Below are 23,923 nucleotides of genomic sequence, written 5' to 3'. Positions count from 1 at the left end.
AAAACAGGTGCACTTTTATTCAAGACTATAACTGAAGAAAAAAGAAAGCAAGTTACAGTAGGCGGTTGATATGACAGCTTGCGTGGTGCAATGCTAAGAACTGCTGATTTCCATTCTGTGCTATATAACTGTTAACATTTGAATCTGATGATTGCATATAGCGCGGTCTTATTCAGTGTGCGCAAGAACATGCAGGTGGCCAGTTGCTGCGTGCTACAACGCACATTTTAAAAAAAGAAAGAGACAAATATATGTGACGTTTTGAAGAAATCATTTTATGACGCGAATAGTACCAATCAGAAAACATCGTCGAAGTAATGCAATATTATTTGAAAACGAACAGCGTCAGATCGTGTGTGAAGTTATACTGGCGCTGTTTGAGTCAGATCAGAAGCTGAATAAGCAGAAAAAGCTCCTGTTCTGACTCTAAGTAAAAAAGCATGAATTAATCAACAGAAATAACCGCGATTGACATTTTAAAGATAACGATTTACAGTGCATACCAATTTATAAATTCAGTGTCCGTTTGAGGAAAAAAAAAACACGTTCTTCAAAGCTGGGAATTGAACTCATGTCTCTGTAGCACGACAGGGCTGTTGTGCCCCAAGTCAGCAAACCGTAGCGTTAAGCCACAGAAGCTGTTGTAGCATCCTTGAACTTTTTGTGAAAATGTTTATTTGATGTTTGGACTTCAGGCTTCACAGATTCTATAGTTTATGCCTACATTTTGTAACATTTATTACTAAAATATGAAAAAGTTTCTGTTTTAGCAATGTGTTTACACAGATTACTGTAGAAACGGAACACGCATGAAATGCATGTATTCCAAATAGCGATCTATTATTTTCATTCTAAAACTCCAGCAGTTCAGTCACTCCCAGATAATCAAACAAGCCATGAGCTGGGAAAACTTAGTGAACGTTCTGCGACGGTGGGGGATGGAATAGCCGGCTGCTCGCTGCTCCTCTTAATCGGCACATTTAGAAGACAAAAGAGAGGTGAGAACGGTTTTAAGGTGGGCCGGATCTACGAATTTTTTTTTTCGTAGACTCTGGTAATTCTAGTGTTAAGTATTTATAATACCTTTCTATGGTAATAACCAACCCAGGCCTCTGTAGAAGTGCAGAGTAATAAGTGGGTTAAATGACTTGTTGAGGGTCATTCAGTGAGTCAGTGATGACATCTGAGTTGACAAACACAAGCTTTACAACCTTAAGTAATGGGAAACACTGTATACCGTGTTTCCCCAAAAATAAGACAGGGTCTTATATTAATTTTTGCTCCAAAAGATGCTCTAGGGCTTATTTTCAGGGGATATCTTATATTTATTCATGTTCAACAATATACATTTATCCAAATACAGTCATGTCATCTTCTTCTGGAATATCATCATGATTCTCCACATTCAAACCCTGAATTTCAGCCTGAATTTCTTGCTACTCCAGCCCCTTTTAGGATCCTCCAGGGTCGATGTGCCTGCTTTGATGTTTGATGAATGGTTCGATGTGGTGAAGCAAAATGCCGACATACAAATGCATTTGTGGTGCTTTGATATTCAAGTGTCACATATTCCTCATTGTAATGACACGATACATTTTAAAAGTCTCACATACCATCTTCTGTGCCGTCTTTTTTTTTTTTTTGCACAATACCATCAGAATGTACGGCAGCGTATCTGAGTCACAGAGAAAAAAAATAAGGACATAATAAAAATGTCTATTTTGTGATTAAAGTGGAAATTTCAGCTTTAACCTTGAAATGTCCACTTTAACCTTGTAGTTTACTTTATCATTAAAGCAGACCATCGTAAATGTCATCTTAAAACAGACCCAGTTGTTGACAGAAGTGGCATGCAGCATCGCCACACAGAACACATTAAATTTCTGATATTCCAGCTCTCTGCTCATTTAGAATTCTTAGATTTATACTTGATATCACTTTCATGATGAATTGCATTAAAAATATGTATGTGATGAAGACCATGGAGAGGCTGCTGCTTCACTACCTGAGGCCACAGGTCAAACACGCACTCAACCCTCTGCAGTTCGCATACCAGGAGAAGGTGGGAGCGGAGGATGCCGTCATCTATATGCTACACCGATCCCTCTCCCACTTGGACAGAGGCAGTGGTGCTATAAGAATTATGTTTCTGGACTTCTCTACCGCCTTCAACACCATCCAACCTCTGCTTCTTAGGGACAAGCTGACAGAGATGGGAGTAGATTCATACCTAGTGGCATGGATCGTGGACTATCTTACAAACAGACCTCAGTATGTGCGTCTCGGGAACTGCAGGTTTGACATTGTGGTCAGCAACACAGGAGCGCCACAGGGGACTGTACTTTCTCCGGTCCTGTTCAGCCTATATACATCGGACTTCCAATACAACTCAGAGTCCTGCCACGTGCAAAAGTTCGCTGACGACACTGCTATCGTGGGCTGCATCAGGAGTGGGCAGGAGGAGGAGTATGGGAACCTCATCAAGGACTTTACTAAGTGGTGCACCTCAAACCACCTACACCTGAACACCAGCAAAACCAAGGAGCTGGTGGTGGATTCTAGGAGGCCCAGACCCCTCATGGACCCCGTGATCATCAGAGGTGACTGTGTGCAGAGGGTGCAGACCTATAAATACCTGGGAGTGCAGCTGGATGATAAACTGGACTGGACTGCCAATACTGATGCTCTGTGTAAGAAAGGACAGAGCCGGTTATACTTCCTTAGAAGTCTGGCGTCCTTCAACATCTGCAATAAGATGCTGCAGATGTTCTATCAGACGGTTGTGGTGAGCGCCCTCTTCTACGCGGTGGTGTGCTGGGGAGGCAGCATTAAGAAGAAGGACGCCTCACGCCTGGACAAACTGGTGAGGAAGGCAGGCTCTATTGTTGGCATGGAGCTTGACAGTTTGACATCTGTGGCGGAGCGACCAGCACTCAGCAGGCTCCTATCAATTATGGAGAATCCACTGCATCCACTAAACAGTATCACCTCCAGACAGAGGAGCTGCTTCAGCGACAGACTGCTGTCACTGTCCTGCTCCACTGACAGACTGAGGAGATCGTTCCTCCCCCAAACTATGCGACTCTTCAATTCCACCCGGGGGGGGTAAATGTTAACATTATTCAAAGTTATTGTCTGTTTTTACCTGCATTTTTATTACTCTTTAATTTAATATTATTTTTTGTATCAGTATGCTGCTGCTGCTGGAGTATGTGAATTTCCCCTTGGGATTAATAAAGTATCTATCTATCTATCTATCTATCTATCTATCTATCTATCTATCTATCTATCTATCTATCTATCTATCTATCTATCTATCTATCTATCTATCTATCTATCTATCTATCTATCTATCTATCTATCTATCTATCTATCTATCTATCTAAAATGACACCAGTGTATATGTGTGTGCTTGTGTTCACCTTGCGATGAGCTGATGCGCCGTCCAGGGATTTTGTTTCTGTCTTGCGCCCGATGCTTGCTGGAATGGGCACATCCCTGGATTGATGGATGCAATCATTAAACATCCTTTTCAGAGATATTGTGGCAAGGTGTCCTCAGAATTTAATGGATGTTCTGGGCACACGCGTCGCATCACGTGAAGTATAAACCTGGCCTTAGGCGCCTTACCTTTCAGCTGACGATCTTGACTAGGGCTCATTTTTGGGGTAGGGCTTATATTACAGAACAGCCTGAAAATCATGCTAGGGCTTATTTTCGGAGTATGTCCTATTTTTGGGGAAATGTTATGCTAAAATAACACTAGATAATACTAAAATTGAAGGGACAGCAGATACTGAGAAGACAGCAAAATTTAATTTAATTAAAAAGGTCAATCTTCAGAACTGCATGGACACTTGTGAAATGAGTTTTCATGTAGAAAGTGCAAAGTTTAACATGCAGGGAAATATTATAAATATAAGGTTGGACACACAGGAAGCCACCTCTGGAATGGAATTTGCCGTTAATGTCAATTCAACACTCTGATTGTCTATGCAATGTGCACAAGCAGTTAAAAGGCAAATACAATGTTAGCATATAATTTAAAAATGGTTGAGGGGACATTATGCTCTGACTATATAATTCTTGAATCATCATAAAAACATTACTGAATACCATTAGATTTGTTGAGTAACAGCAATCTATGAGACAACAAATCTCCTGCTTCCCAAGCTAAAATACCCACACCCCACATTGCTCAGTGTAGACGCTTTACGCAGTACATGGGTAGAGCAGCTAATCCCATGTGGTCATGGTATCGAATTTGTCAATGTTTTCAAATGACAATGTAACAATGTAACCTTTTAAGACTTTACATATTTGTTGCAGGCAAAAAACACAGGTAAATATGGATGTAAACAAGTCTTTAAAGTATTTTTTTGTTGTGTATTGTCCAAAAACCTTTAAACCACCTTAAATTTTAGTGTCAGTTTCACTGAACTGTATAGAATTTGAAACTTAACTGATATTATAGTCTGGTTTGGGAGGACAATTGTATACCTCTATCCTTGCAGGTATTTTATTTGGAACCAAATATCCTTATAAAGATGAGATTGAAAGAAGCTTATATTCAGATTCTCTCTTATGTAAATGACAACTCCCTGACATTTTAGATTTTGCTTGCTTTTTTTAAACATTTTATTGAATTTATTAAAATCAAATAACATTCCATACAAGCAAGTCAAATTTTACAAAACTAGGTTCAAATCAAATCAATCCCCACTCATGAGAAAGACTGGACCAACAGAGTAAAACTTTAATAGTAGGAAAAATGTATTTATTTATTTATAAAGCACTTTAAAAACAACCTCAAGGCTGACCAAAGTGCTGTACAAAGAAAAACAACACATAAACACATAAGAGCTGAAGACATTCTTAATAGAAAGTATAAAAAGTATACAAATAGCCACCATATTATACAGGGTTAAAAGCCAGACAGTAAAAATGTGTTTTTAAAAAGGATTTAAAGGCAGCTAGCGAAGGAGCCTGCCTAACATGCAATGGCAAATCCTTCCAGAGTTTTATAAATAAATAAATAGAATTAAAAAGGGAAAAGAATCAGCTTCCGTAATTTAAATGCTTATTCTAAAATGTCATTGATTAGATCCGGCCAGGTTTTAAAATAGTTTTGCATTGATCCTCTAAGTGAGAATTAGATTTTTTCCAATGTCAAATAATATATAACACCTTTGACTTAAAAGAGGTGGGTTAGGATTCTTGCAATTGACCAAGATAAGTCTACGTGCCAATAGTGAAGTAAAGGCAATTACAGTTTGTTTGTCCTTCTCCACCTTAAGCTCATTTGGAAGTACACCAAACACAGCTGTTAGTGGATTAGGAGGGATTGTGACACCAAGGCTGTCTGAAAGGCATTTAAAGACTTTGCTCCAAAATGTTGTTGATTTCGTGCACACCCAAAACATATGGCCCAATGAGGCTGGAACTTGATTGCAATGTTCACAGGTTGGATCTTGCCCTGGAGCAATTTTGGACAATTTTAAACGAGACAGATATGCTTGATAGATGATTTTAAGTTGAATGATTGTATGCTTTGCGCATATGGAGCAAGAGTGAATTCTGTACATTGTTGCCTTCTACTCCTTTTCTGAAATGATGAGTGAGAGATCCTTTTCCCACTGTACACTGGGATCTTTGAAATGGACGGAGTTTAAAATGTTTTTGTATATTACAGAAATGCTGTCTGAGTCCTCAAGATTGATCAATATTATTTTCTGGAATAGAAGTAGGTGGGATGTTAGGAAAATTGGGCAGGTTTTGTTTAGCATAGTTTCAAATTTGGAGGTAGTGAAAGAAATGTATTTCTGGAAAGTTAAATTTGGGGTGTAATTGTTCGTAGGATGCAAAGATGTCATTTATGTACAGATCTCTAATTGATTTAATCCCGAATGTTTTCCAGACATTAAAAACTGTGTATGTTTGAGAGGGTGGAAAAAGGTTGTTATCGTGCAGAGGTGTCACACATAAACACTTCTCTGTCTTGAAGTACTTCGTACATTAGTTCCATATTCTGAGTGAATGAAGCACAATTGGGTTGTTAGTACTGTATATTGGCGATAACTTGTATTTATTGGTGTACAAAGCAAGGAATATAAAGTAGTACTGCAGGATTTTATTTTTATTGCAGACCAAGCCTGTGTATGTTCATCTATTTGTGTCAATGTTCAGGTTTTTATAGCTTGTATATTTGCTGCACAGTAATAAAATTGAAAGTTAGGTAGAGCCATGCCACCTTCTGCCTTAGGTCTTTTTAGGGTCGCCCTTTGGATACATGGATGTTTTGAATTTCAAATAAATGAGGTTATGATTGAATCTAACTTCTTAAAAAATGATTTATTGATATATATTGGAATTTTTTGGAATAGAAAAAGTACTTCAGGAGGGATGTTCATCTTGACAGTGTTAATTCTTCCAGCTAAAGTGAGATGAAGGTTAGACCAACTATGCAAGTCTTGCTTAATATTTTCCATGCAGACAGCAAAATGTTGTTGATAAAGAGCTTTATGTTTACTTGTGATGTTTATCCCTAGGTATTTAATCTGATCTGCAATTATAAAAGGGAAGGTGTCCAATCTAATATTTTGTGCTTGAGAGTTCACTGGAAAGAGCACACTTTTATTCAGATTAATTCTGAGACCTGAAATCTTTGGAAATTTTCTTAGTGCTGTTAGAACTGCAGGCACAGTATTTTGTGGGTCTGATATATATAGTACCATATCATCTGCATTTAGTGAAATTTTCTGTTCAAGTCCTTTTCTGATAATCCCCCTTACCTCATAAGCATTTCAACAGTGAACTGCCAGTGGCTGAATGGCGATTGCAAAAAAGCAGTGGCGACAAGGGGCATCCTTGTCTAGTACCACATTCTAGTTTGAAGTAGACTGAAATAATGTTGTTAATACAGATTGAAGCTTCTGGACTGGTATACAGTAGTTTGATCCATGCACAAATGTTCAGGCCAAACCCAAATTTCTCCAATGTAGTGAAAAGGTAGTTCCATTCAACCATATCAAATGCTTTTTCTGCATCCAATGATAATAATATCTATGGGGTCTTGGACTTTGTGGGTGAATATATTACATTAAACAAGCGTTTGTATTGAGAGATTGGAAGCTAAGTGTTTGCCTTTAATAAATCCAGTTTGGTCTTGTGATATTACCGAAGGAAGCACTTTCTCAATCCTTCTAATTTAGGACTTTGGAGAGTATCTTAGCATCACTATTCAGCAGTGAGATTGGTCTGCATGACGCACATTGTAATAAGCCCTTATTTTGCTTAGGAAAGACAGTAATTAATGCTTGGCGAAAAGTTTGACGTATAATTTTATTGTCTCAAGCTTCTGTAAATTTTGCTAATAAAAGGGGAGCTAACTTAATTGAGATTTTTTTATAAAATTTGGCGGGATAGCAATCAGGGCCTACTGCTTCCCCACACTGAAGTGCATTTATAGCATCTAGTAATTCTGATAGTGCCAGAGGTTTATTCAATTCCTCTGCACAGAGAGTATCTAGTTGTGGTATCTGTAATGTATTCAAAAACGCATTAGGTTGTGTCTTGTCTTCTTTATAGTAGTCTCTAAATGTGTGTATTATATTTTTATGGTGGATGATTTTGTCTCTATCTGTGTTGGTAATTGCTGGGATTTCATTGCGAACTTCCTGCTTATGGATAATTATTGAGCTAATATCTTATTAGTTTTTCTCCGTGTTCACAGTAATAATGTCTTGATTTAAAAATGAGTTGTTCTGTTTCTTTAGTTGTCAAGTGGTTGAGTTCTGTACAAGGTTATTATAGTATTGCCTTTTTATATTAGTGTTTATTTCTATTTTTCTTCTGACCTTACTTGGAAATTCACTTTAGTTTTAGTTTTCTTTCATCGTGTATTATTAGTTTTAATTTAGTTTTTATTTTACAAAGACATTTCTATTTTATTTATATATATATTAGTTTCAGTTTTAGTAATTATGGTATGGTTAAACAGCTACTATGGAGTTTAGTTTTTGTGTCACAATTAGACAGAACTGTACACTTAACGGGTTTGGATATGAGTTTAATGTTAGTGGAAGCTTACTACACTACACGACACAGTTTACTGTTTGGTTTTGTTTTTGTCTGATGAAAACAAGCACTATCAAAACCAGGTACTGAAAATGAACAATTTTACACAATTTTATAATTTTTAAAATATTTTCTATGTCATCTGTGCTGAACAAATCTGCTCTGACTGTTGGCTCTTTTTCTTTTCCTTTTATTGCCCAGAATGGGCCAATTTGTAATGAAATTTAGGTGAATTTTAAGGTGTGAGGGTTTTTTACTCTAAATGTCTATAGCACACAACATATCCTACTCCAACGACAATGTGCTTATAATGAATGCCTTCAATATTGCATTCAAAACTCTCAAATACTGGGCTTTATTATTTTCTACCAGCCATATTGATCTTTGATTCCATCTCAGGCACAAATAATTTATAGACAACATTTTGCTACCCACAGGCCTGAAAAGATCAAAAATCAGAAAACAGAATCTACTGTGTTCTGACAGGTGTGATCATGAAAATCACAAGGGCTTAGGAAGAACAGGGCTCTTAGGCTTGAATCAGTTTGCAGACCCCACCTAGCTGTATTGAGGGAAACAAAGAAAAACAAGCATGTTGTGTCAAGGTTATGGGCAATGAGACTTGAATAGCCCATGCATAAGAACAGTAAACCCATAATGAGCAGAGCAAGAGCAGGTAATAAGAGTATAGACAGGTACAAAATGACAGAGACAGCATCTGAGATTTAGAACAATATATACATTATCTAAACCTGTTTATCCACAGCAGGATCACAGGAAACCTGGTGCCTACCCAAGTAGGTTTGGATGTAAAGCAGGAAAAATCCCTGGTATGCAATATGTATGAAATGGCTGATGTTAAGAACAAAAAGAATATGATGATTTCAACTATCTATTTTGAGAGAGAGAAAAACATTGAAAAATTGGGGACAGATATTTTAAAACATAATTCTGCTATTGGATTATTTTCACAATATCTGGTATGAAGAATGATGAATAGTAACTAAAAAAGATGTATTAATAAATATAGCATAAATACAAAAACACACTAGTATGTTTAGCTTTTCATCACTTGGCAGACTCTCTTCGCCTACCTACCTGTAGTTCAGTAGAGACGTTGCCAACTCCGGAATTCTAGAAAGTTTGTATCTCTTTGTTGTTAAACAACGCTTTTAAAGCAAAAGTGATTGGTCAGCAACAATATGCTGATCTTTTTTTTTTTTTTCTCCAGCCTTCTGGAGTTTTTTTTTGTTTTTTCTGTCCACCCTGGCCATCGGACCTTACTCCTTTTTATGTTAACTAAGGTTGTCTTAGTTTAATTTCTTATTTGTCTTTTATTCTTCTTTTCTTCATTATGTAAAGCACTTTGAGCTACTTTTTGTATGAAAATGTGCTATATAAATAAATGTTGTTGTTGTTGTTGATCTTGTATGTTGACCTAGTCAGTCTCTCGATCAGTGCTGTTTTATTTTCAAAAATCAGGAGTGGTCTCCCCTAGACTTTCTCGTGTACTCGGATATGGGGATGGATATTTGAGGAATAAACTGCAAGACAATGGTTATATTATGTACATTAAAAAACCATCAACAAAAAATCAAATCAAATTAATAATATACTGAACAATTATTATAAAAGTGAAGTTAAATAAATCAGACTCTGCAGCTCTATGAATAAAAAAAACGAGTATGTGTTCAGGTAAAGTACCATTTCCGGTTGATGGATTTGGCCCAAAAGTTAATACAGATCTACAATTTTGGTGTAACGACCACATGCCAAATTGCATCCATCTATCTAGTTGCGTTTTTGAGTTATTATGTTTACTCACACACACATGCATTATTCCAAAAAATGGTATTTTTGGACTTGGGGAGGTCTAAAAAGTCAGAATTCATCAAAATCTTGAGGTTGAGTTTTTTTCATGATTACTATACTTTCTCTATACTTTGTGTGCGAAGTGGCTTTTGAATTACTGTTAACAAAAAAGCAGGCCCCTGAGAAATAAACTGAAACGTTACTCACTTGTGATTTTTTTGTCCATAAGGTATAGGTTTTCTTGACCAGCACATTCCGATTTCAGGCGTTTGAATTACATCTTGATATACAACAAGTGCAAAGAAAGGTGACACGTAAATTGCTTTCTATTCCACACGCTTAATGCGAATATTCCGCTCACTCTGTCACTGCAAATGCTGTGTGAATAGCTCCCTTCCTTCACCAGCCGCCATTCACTGGATGAATATATGTGGGCGGCTGGTGGTGAATGACTTTCAGTTTTAGAGTTAAAAGTTATAAGGGTTAAAAACTAAAATTATTTTAGTAAATTATTATTTTATTTGTTAGTCTTTCCAGCTACTTTAATAGTTTCGTTTATTTTTAGTTTTTCATTTCAGTTTTGTTAATTATTTTATTTCAGTTTACAAAAATGTTTTTTTAATAATAGTTTCTGTTTTGATTTTAGTTTTCGTTAACTATAATAACCTTGATTCTGAATGCAGAGCCTGTCTTTTCCAATGAAGTGCTTCACTTGGACAACTGACATGTTCTTGATCTTTATTAAATTCTGTACAGTTCTCATCTGCTAATGGAAGACACCAGCTGCGAGATGAGCATGTGGGGCATAGTGATTTTACCTCCATGATCAAAGGGGTGTGGTCGGAGATAATAATAGCGTCGCATTTACAAGATTTAATCATAGGCAAAAAATTGTTATCTATAAAGAAATAATCAATTATTGAGTAACAGTGATGCACTGATGAGCAGAAGGAATATGTTCTTGAGTTTGGGTTTAGAAATCTCCAGGGGTCTGATAAGTTGTGATCAGTTGCAAACTGTGTAATTGTTTTTGCATTGTTAGATGTCATCGCCCCTGTGGCAGGAGATCTATCTAGGTCTGGATTTAAAACACAATTAAAGTCCCCAGCCATTATAATTTTATGACTGTTCACATTAGGAATGGATGCAAATACATTTTGGATGAAGTCCCAATCATCCACATTGGGTGCATAGATATTTATCAAAATAACTTTACAGTTAAATAAATTACCCATGATGATCACATCTCCCTTCAGGGTCAGATACTTCATGATGATGATGATGATGTTGTGAGACCATCCCTTGCCAGGATCTCTTACTTCATTGTGTGGTAATCAGCCACTGCCTGCTCCTTGAGATCATAATATGCGCGCTGTGCTTCCCTCATTAGAAAAGGGGATGAGGGGGTGAGCCCATTCTCTTTTGGGCCAGCATTGGAGGGCAGCCATCCTCTCAAAGACAAGGAAGAAGTTTTCTACGTCATTCTGAGTCCACATTGGGACAAGCAGTTGGAAGGGTCCTTCTCCTCCTCTGTGGTGGGTTTCGGTGGCCTTGTGGTGTGACTCAGCACTGATCATCTTGGCATATTGTAGTTGCAGCTGGGTTATCTGCTCTGCGAATCTCTGCCATAACCTTGGCCAGTCCAGCTAACTATGCCACCTGTGGTTGGGTACAGAATGACAGACAAGGCAACTTCAAAAATTTGTGGCACCAACTGGGTCGTCCTGTTTACTTAGAACTGAATCAAAAACAAAATTGATGCCAGCAGGCAGAAAAGAAAATCAGGCTCGTGGGCAATCGTTTGGTCTCAGCGCAACCTCTTTCCCCAGTGAATTACATGAATGACAAAAGTCAAATATTGTCAACTTGCCATAGTTCAACAATTAATTAATGGACTGATTGATATTGGTGGTTTTCATTTATGTTAATCAGTTTACATTTTGTTTTCTGTGTGTTTTAACAAATCTCTACCTTTATTTTTTTATAATTTTGTATTTAGTAATTAGTTTAATCTATACATTTACATGAGAAGAGAATTTGTCACAGCCCTCTGTGCCTGTACTCAGTGAAGAGCGTTATAAAAAATGAACTGAATTTAATTGAGATGAGACTGAAAGAGACATGCATTCAAATCCTCTCTTATGTAAATGGACACTCCTCCACCTTTTTTTGATTTTGCTTCCTAAATGATAGCAATCCTCAGTTCAAGGATTCAACCTGGTTTCTGCCATGGCTACGGTATAGCATTGTATTTATACACAGCTAATATATATAGCTCCAGCTGAATAGTTTTATTTTCACATCTTTGTGATTTGATTGCTTCTGGTAATAATATCCCAGTTTATTTTCTGTCTTTGAAATACTTACTTAAGACCGAGCTACATTTTTAACTGTGGAAATATGCTCAAACATTCTGTCCTTTTTTATGAATAAGAATGCTTCTCTAAACTTTCACCCTCATTTTTGATAAAGTCATTACATTTTTATTTATTCCTCAAACAAGCTCTTCTGGTAATAAATATTTCCCTAGTTTTTCTACCTTTCATCTTGTTGATATGGTTCAAATTAGCAAGATGATTAAGAGTTGCAAGCTAACTTTATTTCCATGAGCTACATTCAAAGTTAAAATAATTCCTTTTATTTTTTTATCATCTGTTTTAAAAACTGCTATACTGTAGTTTGATTTATTTTAAAGAAAAAAAGACTGTAATACTAAATGCTTAAGATTTAATAAGATTCTTCAACTTCCATTTCTATATACTAGGGGGCTCCGCCCCCTGCTTGCTTCGCTCGCCCACCCCTGGGTTTGGTTTACCGGATATACAATTTAAAGAGATTATTTTAATGGGAATTGTTACATATATTTGCATTATTTTCACTCTTACTTTAAAACTTTTGTAAAAACAATACTTGTCCTTTATTTCTGGCCCCAGGCGTGGTTAAATCTCTTTCTCGCAGGACGTATAACGCTGCTCGCGTTGTGAAGGGAGGGCGGCTGAACGCACGCTAAGGAGAAGCGGTCATATCATCTACTGGCTTGTTGCTGCTGGCTCGCTGCGTCTTCAGCTTGTCATGCTGCACATCCATCATTTAAAAGCCTGTACAGCAGTGGTCCTTTTGCCACTTTGTGTCTCTGCTGCTCGCATTGTGAATGGGGGGATGGGGGACTGAACGCATGCTAAGGAGAAGCGGTTGGATCATCTGCTGGCTTCCTGCTGCTGCTGCTGACGTATTCTACTTGTTGCTTGTCGTTGTTTTAAGAGCTGGGAGCACATGATGTCTGCCTGCCAAAAGCATTCCAACAACTGCTAGCTTAGATGTCTGTGAACTTGTTTTAAATGTTTCATTGCCTTGTCTCGCGTGACGTTAAAGTGGCTCTCACGGGACGTCAAATTGCAATCCCTTGGCACCAAGTCTCATGTTTAAAGTCCCCGCGAGACGCTCCGTGGCCAATCTCTTTCATCTCTCGGGTCTTTTAAGTGTCTGCCAAGAAGTTCTGTGGGCATTTAAATGATCTCTTTGAATCACTAAAGTCAGATTTTGCTTCAGTCACAGCAAAATGAAATCAAAAAATTCTACCTTATAAATTTTATATCATTATTCCATACTTAAAATTTTTACCGTAAACTGCTTCTTAATACTTTCAATTTGTTTTTTGAGAAGAAGTTAATTTCTAACATCTATCTGCTTTTATTTCCATTACAGAAAATGTAGAACTACGCAAGGCATTTAGTAAGTATTTTAATGTTTTTTTTCAGAAGTAACTACTGTCCATCTTGAACTTACAACTCTTCTTCTCTTCCTTATATAGTTCCTATACGCTACAAGACAAGTTTAGCCTGTCATTGATGTGGACCCCCAAGTACTTGTAGCAATGCACTAACTCTACATCCACTCCCTGAACAGTGACTGGATATAGAGGCTGTGCGGTGTGGCAAAATCATTAACCAGTTCCTTGGTTTTGTTGATGTTAAGTTGGAGACAATTCTTTCAGCACCAAGAAACAATGTTCTCCAATTAACTCCTATACTCTTTTTCGTCCCCTATACTGATACACCCCATAAGCATAAAATAATCTGAGAATGTCTGCAAGTTATAATGAAGGCACTGAAGAAATCAAAAAAACATTATCCTCACAAGTGTGGCCATCTTTATCCAGGTGAGAATAAGCCTTGAGGAGCAGAGAAATAATTGCATCCTAGTCTTTGTCCGATATGCAAACTGTAGTGGGTCTAGATTATCTACCACAAGAGGACTCATAGTCCATGACTATCCTCTCAAGGGTCTTCATGATGTGAGATTCAAGTCCTTCAATTCTATAGTTATTAGGTGAAGAGACTCCTGCCTTCTTTGAAGCAGGAATAATGCAGGATGTTTTCCACAGTAGCAGCACTTTCTGGAGCCTTAGGGACAGACTGATAAGCATGGGAAAGGCGCTCTATAAATAAAGATATATTATTAATAGCTGACAGAGGGTACCACAAAGCTGGTCAACGGAGGCCTTAGGAACTCAAGGACAGAGTCCATCTGGTCATACATCTTTTTCTGTGTGCAGCTTCCTCAATTATCTCCACCCTTGGTCTTTAGTTATGGACAGCCTATTCTGGTGTTTCAGAGGTGGACTCATCACGGGCCATTCCAGTTGAAGTGGTAGGAGTTGTTGACGTAGTAGGGATCATGTGGGGGACTGGTCGTTAAAGGTGGCAGTGAGAGGTAAAATCTATTTAAAAATTGGTTCAGAGTGTTATCTTTGCCCACATGCCTTTCTAGCACATGAGTCCTGTGTTGCTTGAGTCCAGTAATTATGCCCAGTTCATTCCAAACATCTTAAAGTTATTCTGAGACAATTTGCTTTCTGTTTTAGCTTTATAAACTTCCTTTCCTTCACTCTTTTCCTCAGCACTTTCTATGTATCCTTCAGAGCCTCTTTGCTAAATCTGAATACTTTCCATTTCTCATTGAAGAGACTTTGTAACTCTTTAGTAATTCATGGCTTGCCATTGTTCCTTCCAAAGTCACATAATTGAAGTCACCACTTATAATTGCAGGGTCAGAATGAGTCATCATTAAAATGTTAATGTTGAAGTGAATCATTTCTGTTGCTGAGTCCTCATTTGCAGAAGGAAGAGTATAATCGTTAATAATCCATCTATCCATCCATTTTCCAACCCGCTGAATCTGAACACAGGGTCACAGGGGTCTGCTGGAGCCAATCCCAGCCAACACAGGGCACAAGGCAGGAACCAATCCCGGGCAGGGTGCCAGCCCACCACGGTTAATCGTTAATAAGAATGATGTCACTTATGTTCCTTGGCAAATAACATGGTCAGATTCTGTCGGCCAGAATTTCAATGTCTGAATTACACACTATAGTTTTAACAGTAACATGATCCCTTTTACACCATTACTCTTTCGTGTAGATGACCAGTCTCCCTCCTGTCTTTTTTCCACACCACACTTGGTCTCTGTTTGCTTGAATAAGATAAAATCTGTCCAGCATTAAAATAGTGTCAGGTAGTCAGGTTTAAGCAGGCTCTCCCTAAAATACAAAATGCCACCTTACTTGTATGCTTCATGACCCGCTATTAGAGTGGAAAAATTCATCCATCTTATTTTAGAGTGACTGAACATTGCCTATTGCAATTGATGGCCAGTCCTCATTCTTTTTCACTTTGCTTTTATTCTTCTGTCAGCTTGTTGCCCTCTCCATCTTTGGACAATCAGCACTTTTGGTATAGTGAAACAAGCTGCTTAGATGCTCATGGTCACAACACAAGTAGCTAAGTACAGGAGTGTTTAACACACACTGCATCTCTTTTCTTAGTGTCTCTTACATTTTCAGGTGTTGCAGACATAAGGTAGCCAAGTATGCAGCCTTGACTGCAGATCATTGGTAAATTTAAAATCTACTTGAAATCCATTTATCCAATTTCTAGTGGCTGTTATTGGTAACAAGCCAGAGGTCAGATCAATTTCTAATCATAAATACAACTGGAAACTAGTAAAACAAGTTCAGAAACAAAAAGAAAAACTGAGCGAACATGGAGCTCTGTAAAAAGGCTGATACATGCACAGCAGAAGGGGACTAGGATAAAGAAGTAAAATTAAAAAACGTTAAGAAAAAGGAATATCATTTTTATTGTAGAATTATGTTAAAGAGTTGTGCGAAAGTACTGAAAAAATCTGAAAATTATCCTTTTAAAGATAATTTGATTTTCTACAATATGAGAACAATGTTTTTCCCGATTTATAGAGATTAGATTAGCATTCTTCCAGTTGAGCTAAATAAGTCCTTATTCAAGCAGTTTGGTATAGATTATTACTGTCTAGATGTTGCTCTTAAAATATTACAAAACGATTTTAAATCAAAACACTGTCTGAGAGATATACATATATTTTTGTCAATATGGATTAAGTGTAGGACATTCCTAAAACATGTAGGTGCTTAATGACATCACTCTCAAGCTGAATCCTGCCCTTGGTATAGTCAAATAATTTTTAGATGAGAAATATGTGAACAGTAAACAACCTTTGATGGAAGTATGGTTTGCTTGGCATATATTAAACTATATTGAACTTGAATTTATTGTAATGGTGCTGATATCATCCTGGAGATTGTGCAACAGCATTTAGTGTTAAAATATGCATTACTTTTATGTATTTTCGTAGATGTTTTTATACAACATAGTAAGTAATCATTCCTAACATCTCAGATATAGTTATAAGTATACATTAAAATTAATTTTTATCATGCAGTACTTGTTTCTAACCAATTTTAATCTCTATAATACACAGTGAAAACCTCTTTTATTAAAACTGTCAGCTATATTGTCAAAAGCTGAGCATACAATAAATGGAATCACTGATCTTGATAAATGTTGTTCAATTACAAAAGAAATTAAGTGATTTTTGAGTCTTTTCTTGTAAGTCCTCTAAATCACGGGTGGGCAGATTCAGTCCTGGAGGGACTCAGTGATTGCAGGTTTTTGTTCCAACCTGGTTGCTTAATTAAAAACCAATCCTTGTCAATTATTTAATTTCATGGCTTGTTAGTGCTTTAACTCTGCCATGTCAAGTCATTCTCATATCCTAGATTTTTTTTCCTTTCTAAGGATATCATCCAAACGATTTGAAATATAAAACAGATGAGTTATTCTCAATGCTTCACTTTTTTCTCTTCACTTTCCTTCCAAATATTTAGTTAAACTCAATGGTGCATGATAAATACACACGGGTGTAAATGGAAACAAGCTAAATGGAGAAATACCGGTTTCTTTTGTCATTTGCATCTTATTGCTAATAAGGAGCTATTAAAAACCAAGAGTACAGCTGTTAAGACTATAATAAGCAATAAGGGTTCAAAATCATAACGAGTGAGACAACTAAAGTGAAGCAGAAGTGTTACTTGAGCAATAAGAGCTTCTTATTAAGCAATTGGTTTGGGGCAAAAACCTGAAGCCAATGCGGCCCTCCAGGACTGAATCTACCCACCCCTGCTCTAAATGAACAACCTTATTTTTATTAATGGTAACATGCTGTCTCATATTTTTTATATCATCATCTTCCATTTTTTGCTTTCTAATGCATATTGACATTTTACATTACAATTTCTTTATAAAGAGTTAATGACTCTTCTGAACAATACAGTGCGTTGCAGAGAAAATGCCCAGGTCCACCCACAGCACTTTCTGGAACCACAATGCCACAGCCTGTCCTGTAACTTACGAGTCAAAGTTGGTATGAGCTCAAGAATTATCCTTTCACCTATTTTCTGAAGCCATTTATCTAGAGCAGGACTGGGGGAAAGACTATCCTAGTAAGTATGTTCCATCCAGAATAACCTCTGGTCAGTGCTCCAACCCATTGCATGGTGAACACACATACACATACACACACATTTATAACAGGTGCTAATTTAGCATCATCAATCCACATAACCTGCGTGACTTTTGATGTGTGAGGAAACTGGAGCACCCTAGGAAAACCCAAATGTACGTGGGGAGAACATCTTTTTTGGTGGCTTAGGCAATGGTATGAGCAACAAAAGGAAACTGTTCAAGTGCCACTCAAAAGATCAGAAAGTCGCACAGTGCCTGAAATAAAGAAGAAAGTGGTCAGATGTCAAAGTCTACGTGAAAAGGCAAATCGAAGCCCACCGTCAGAGTGTCAAACAGAAGCTATTAGTGCACAGAGAAAAGAAAAAGAAAATAGAGACACAGTTGTGGAGACTGGCTCGGACACAGACAGGCAGACACGTTCATGTCACCCAACACACGTTTATTATACATTGTATATATAGTAAAGTGCACAAACCCAGTGCCAAAGCACCAATCACCCCTTCAAGTCCTGGCCACAACAACAATGCCTTTCTCTCTCTCTGGTCCGCCTCCACTCCTCTCCAACACGCTTCGTCTTCTTCCTCCCGACTCTCGCCCTGACTGGAGGGAGGCGGCCCCTTTTATATGCCCCGGATGGGCTCCAGGTGCATCCTCAGGGTCTCCGTAGCCACACCCCTGTGTGGCGGAAGCTCCCATGGTGAAGCCGGAAGTCCACCAGGTGTCCTCAAGTCTCTTCCCCCCAGCACTTCCCGGTGTGGCGGAAGTACTGAGGGCCAATGCTCCCAAGGCATCGGGGCACCCCCTGGCGGTGACCACAGGCCCCTACAGGGTTGAGCTTCCAAGCTCCGTACCCGTGGTCCCCAAAACCACCAGGGAGGACGCCCCTCGTGTCCTGGAGGAGGCACAAGCCCTCCTCCACTCCTCCTGGGCATCCCGGCCGGGCATGGACGCCCGCCGGGCACCACACAGTGAAGAAAAAAAGGTTGAAATCTTGACTTTAATCTCAAAATTTCCACTTTAGTCTTGTAGTTTATTTTGTCATTAACATAGAATGTCGTAAACTTCACCTTAAAATTGATGTTTACTGTAATTTACTAGAGTTTCTGAAATCCCATCGTAACTAAAGTAGCATATTAAAAGCTTTGCATTCTATCTGCTCCCTGACCCAGTCATTAATTACTGCATGCTTCTTAAATGGGCTTTCACTTTTGTAGACAGGAGCACACACTCAGTGATGACCAAACAGAATACATTACATACATAATGTTACAGCTGTTTGAACATTTTAGAATAGAAAGATGTATGGTTGATATAATTTTCATAATGAAATGCATTAAAGCATGCATTAAACATGTGGAGGAATGGTGGCGCAGCAGTAGCAATGAGCTGACACCCCGTCCAAGGATTGTTCCTGCCTCTCACAAGATGCTTCCTTGTTACATGCGCGACCTTGAACAGAATAGTTTATTGCAGCAGTACTGTCTCTGTCAAACGTACCAACCCCCAATTCCTGTCCTTCCGTTTTCTTTCTCTGCATATCCAAATGCCACACAATGAGCTCTGTAACAGATGTAAAACCAGCTGTAAGCTTAGAACACAGATTCTTCAAAACCTTTATGAAACATTGAAAAATCTTCATTATACGTGTTTAATTATTCCATCTATCCAGGGTGCCGCCAGTCCCAGCAACCATCAAGCGTTTGGCAGGAACAATCCCTGGATGGGGCACCAGCTCATCAGTACTGCTGTACCACTGCACCCTCACGTGTTAATTATTAACTGTATACATTATTTAAATGAAGTTAACGATTTATCTGTAAAATGTAATATGCATATTTTAATGGATTTCATCATAAAAAATGATATCGAGTATACATCCTAGTATTCTAACAGCACACAGCTCCAAGAAGATAGCTCTTGGAAATCTAAATCGACTTAGAAGCCAGTCATCATCATCTGAAACTACGCATTGTTTTCTATTGAATTAATCTGAATTCCTTTATTGCCATTGTATAGTACAAACTTTTTTTCCTATAAAGTGATAAAATAACAATAAAAATAAAACAATAAAAGTGAATGAAAAATAAACAACATGAAAGCATAAGTGCAATAAACATGTACATACAGTGAAGATAGTGCAGATGGTTCATAAAATGGCACAGGTTGTGCAATGTTAGTTGTAGTGAACTTTTACAGTAAGGTAATTGTAATTATAAGTACAAGTAGTTCTACTGGCAGCACTGGATGGTCTGATTGAGTGCCTTTATAGCTCTTGGAATGAAACTGTTTCTGAGCTTCGAAGTCCATGCAAAAAAGGCTCTGAAGCATTTGCTGACTTGGATAAGTTGAAATAGACTGCAGCATGGCTGAGTGGAATCCACGCAGATGCTGGTGGCTTTCCTTAGGCAGTGTGTGCTATAAATGTTCTCCAGGGCTAAAAACTGTATCCTGATAATCCTCTGATCAGTTGCTGTGCAGCTGTGATGCCACACACACATACAGTGGGCTAAAATGCTCTGAGTGGTGCACTGAGAGTAACAACGCTAAAGCAGCTATGGTATTTTGAATAGCTTGTTCATTCCGTGCACCATTATATTGTTACAGAATGATTACAATCAAGTGAATTAAATTTGTAAATGATATGCAATCAATTTTGGTGTATTTGATAAATCCAGCGTCACTCATGCCAATCTGAAAACAGGGAGACCACATAGAAACAGTAACACTGCTTTGACCCTTGGTGCCACAAGTTTGCAAAATCAAGCAGAAAGTGCGTATGCATGGGGATGGGGTGCTGCTGTGAGAATGTGTGTGGCTTTACGCCAAGTTTAGTTTTTATACATCGCAATGTGAGTGTGGAAACAACATTTTTGTGCATATTAACCGCTTATACATGAGGTCCCAGAGTCTCCTTCGGAAGTAGAGTCTGCTCTGGCCCTTCTGGTTGAACCCCCATGTACGTGTAGCTCTGCACCACTTCCAGATACTCTCCAGGAATGGTGAATGGCCTCAGGGGCTCTTTGGCACACAGGAAGGTTACCAACAACACTTTTGTCTTGCTGATGCTTCATAAGCCTCCTGTTACCTGGGCTGGTCTCTATTACTAATGCAGCATATGATTGAGATAGATAGATAGATAGATAGATAGATAGATAGATAGATAGATAGATAGATAGATAGATAGATAGATAGATAGATAGATAGATAGATAGATAGATAGATAGATAGATAGATAGATAGATAGATAGATAGATAGATAGATAGATAGATAGATAGATAGATAGATAGATAGATAGATACTTTATTAATCCCAAGGGGAGATTCACAGAGTATTGAGGAGTCATCTGAGAATGTCTGTTGGTGACAAGCGCTGATATTATACTTGAAGTCGAAGGAATGGAGACAGGACAGTTCCCTGTGGTGCTCCAGTATTACATACCACCATTTCTAAGTTAGAAATTCTAACACACAGTCCCACAGCCTCACAAACTGCTCTCTGTTGGTCAGGTGGTCCATGATCCAGGAGATTGTGAGAGCATCAATTTGCATAGCCCTGAGCCTTTTCTCCAGTTAGTGAGGCAGAATGAAGTTAAAGACACAAAATCAAAGAACATTATCCTGACTGTGGTGCTGACTTTGTCCAAGTTGGAGTAGGCTCTGTGGAGCATGTAGATCAGATAATCTTCCACACCTGCATGTGCCTGATAGGCAAACTGCAAAGAATAAGATGTTCTGAAACTGGTGAAATAAGATCAACTGGTCTGAAGTCCTTGGGACCACTGAAGTGCCCCTTTTTTGGTACATGATCTATGTAGGATGTATTCCACACCTATGGAACCATCTACAAACTTGGGGAAAGGCAGACAGGTGAAGGACCCCACAGAGCTGGCTGGCACTATGACTTTCCTATCACTTTTGCTCCTCCTCCTGTCCACATGAGCAATTCTTCTAACTGATTTTAACTTTACTTTAGCACACACTTTTTTATGCCTCATTGATTGCACTGGGCACTTATCATTTACTGTATCTTTTGAGTTTGAACTGAATTACTACCCAAAAATAAGTCACAGTGCTCATTCATTTGTTTCAGTGCAAATCATCAGCCTAGAACGAGTCACTCAATTCTTGTTCACTTGCTTTCAAATCTTTACCCACAAATGAGTCACATGATTCTCGTTCACTTGAGATTCTGTAAAGCAGGATCTTATTTTAATTATGCATCTTAAATGTGTTGTCATGCCTTGTGTGTTTAAACCGGACAATATATGAATTAACATCATGTTAATAATGTATGTAATTGATTACAGTATATGTAAATACACACAAACATACAGTTAAAAATGTATAAATTATTAAATTATATATTTGTGATGCAATCAAAGTAAAACCTGAAATTTACTTAAGAGCCAGCAACAAATCCTAAAAATTAATCAAACAAATGACATTAATGAAAAGAATCAATTTACTTAAACAGGTAGTTAAATGAATTGATTCAGTAAATTGAACCTGAATTCCTTTTACTAAATACTTCCACTGTATCAGATCATGAATGTTGTAGAGAAGCAGAGATCAGACAAGGAGCAATAGAATGAAGGAAGAAGGAAGGCAAACAGCTGCAGCAGCTACTCAGAGTGAAACAGCAAAAGTCACATCACTTGAAAGAGCTTCTTACAGAGCCAAAGGTGGACAAAAAACACAGAAAGCATCACATATGTCCAGTATTACTGGACCGCAAAACAATTCACTGCTACAGTATGTGCCAGGAGCCATGCTTCAGTATTCTCAAAAACATAACTGTGGTTTGTGATTATTGTTCTGAGTATGACTGTGTAATTTTTTATTATTTAGGTCTTGTTGGAAACATTAAAATACTAAAATTTTAAAAGATGTACAGTGTACAGGAAAGAGGTGTTCAGTAAAAGTTTGTACATTTTTGTTATCTGTTTTAGATAGATAGATAGATAGATAGATAGATAGATAGATAGATAGATAGATAGATAGATAGATAGATAGATAGATAGATAGATAGATAGATAATATAATATAATATATATATATATATATTTTTTTTTTCTGTCTATGGCACTGAATTACATGAGTTTGTTAATGGTTAAATGGAAAATATTTCCACACCTCTATACAATGCAGGTGACAGAATTATAATCAACCTGCCATAAGATTTAAATGTTAGGAAAATGCTTGAATACATCTGTTTTGGGAATGCTTTAATGAATATTGATTGGTCAGAGTCAAGCACACTTCTCTGGCTGCTTGTCACAGCAGCTTCATTCTCCATTCCAAAGTTTTCAAGTTTTTATATAGCAAGGCCCTTCAAGGATAAACAGAAATTAATGTAAGCAGCACATTTTTGCAGGAAATCTTACAGCATTCAGCATGTAGTACTAGGGTGTTGTACCGTGTTAGCCATTATGAATGTAGAGAAAAGCCAAGCAAAATGACACCTTTTATTGGCTAACTAGAAAGATTACAATATGCAAGCTTTCAAGGCAACTCAGGCCCCTTCTTCAGGCAAGATGATTATCTTATCATTTAGGCCTGTTAGGTGGGAGAATACTTTTTCTCTCTTTAGATAGTGATTAAGACCTTTGACAATCAAGCGCACAGAGTTCACTGCTGGGTCAGAGATACACTGCTTCTGAACTTTTGAGGACATTTTGTAACCTTAAGTAAAAGTAGTGTGTTGCTTCATACATTATTTTTAATATTGATTTCATATTGTTGGCAGGTATTTTGGCTAAGGAGCTTATTGTTATGTCGGCACTTACAGTTGTGAGAGTAAAAAATAAATTTGAAATAACTTGCTCTCTTTCTCACACCCCCCATCCCTCCCCCATTTTGCCTCCTTAAGTGAAGCTGTACCACACTTCACACATGTCCGTCTCAGTCCCCTGACATGCCAAGAGGGAGTGCACGTCCAAAACAAAGCAACCCACCAGCAGTGGTGTGGAAAGGATTCAAATTGAAATATCTTATGATAGTACAGACCAGATACAATAAACCTAGGGCATGATGTTAAACAGTCTCCTGGAAAAAAGAGGAAACTTTTTAAGTCTAATGACACTATCAGTTACCACAGTTACTTAATGGTTACCAAAATACACATATATTTAACAGAATGAATTTCAATATAGTGGCGGAATAAAAGTGGCCAAATTGGAAACAGAATGTAAAGTTAC

The 23,923-nt window shown here is 37.8% G+C and overlaps 1 protein-coding gene across 21 annotated transcripts in view; it reads left to right on the top strand.

The window, feature by feature from the left end:
* Positions 1-23,923, top strand: part of LOC114669639 (E3 ubiquitin-protein ligase TRIM39-like) — a 117,008-nt gene that overhangs the window by 84,784 nt on the left and 8,301 nt on the right. For all 21 annotated transcript variants that reach the window (XM_051922394.1, XM_051922398.1, XM_051922397.1 and 18 more), the window contains one exon: positions 13,594-13,620. In XM_051922394.1, the coding sequence (XP_051778354.1) occupies positions 13,594-13,620 (27 nt within the window). The remainder of the gene's footprint in view (positions 1-13,593; positions 13,621-23,923) is intronic.

This window comes from Erpetoichthys calabaricus, chromosome 2, assembly GCF_900747795.2.
Source record: "Erpetoichthys calabaricus chromosome 2, fErpCal1.3, whole genome shotgun sequence".
In the NCBI taxonomy this organism is placed as follows: domain Eukaryota; kingdom Metazoa; phylum Chordata; class Cladistia; order Polypteriformes; family Polypteridae; genus Erpetoichthys; species Erpetoichthys calabaricus.
The sequence above is the reverse complement of the archived record's forward strand: the minus strand, read 5'-3'. Positions and strand labels throughout refer to the sequence as shown.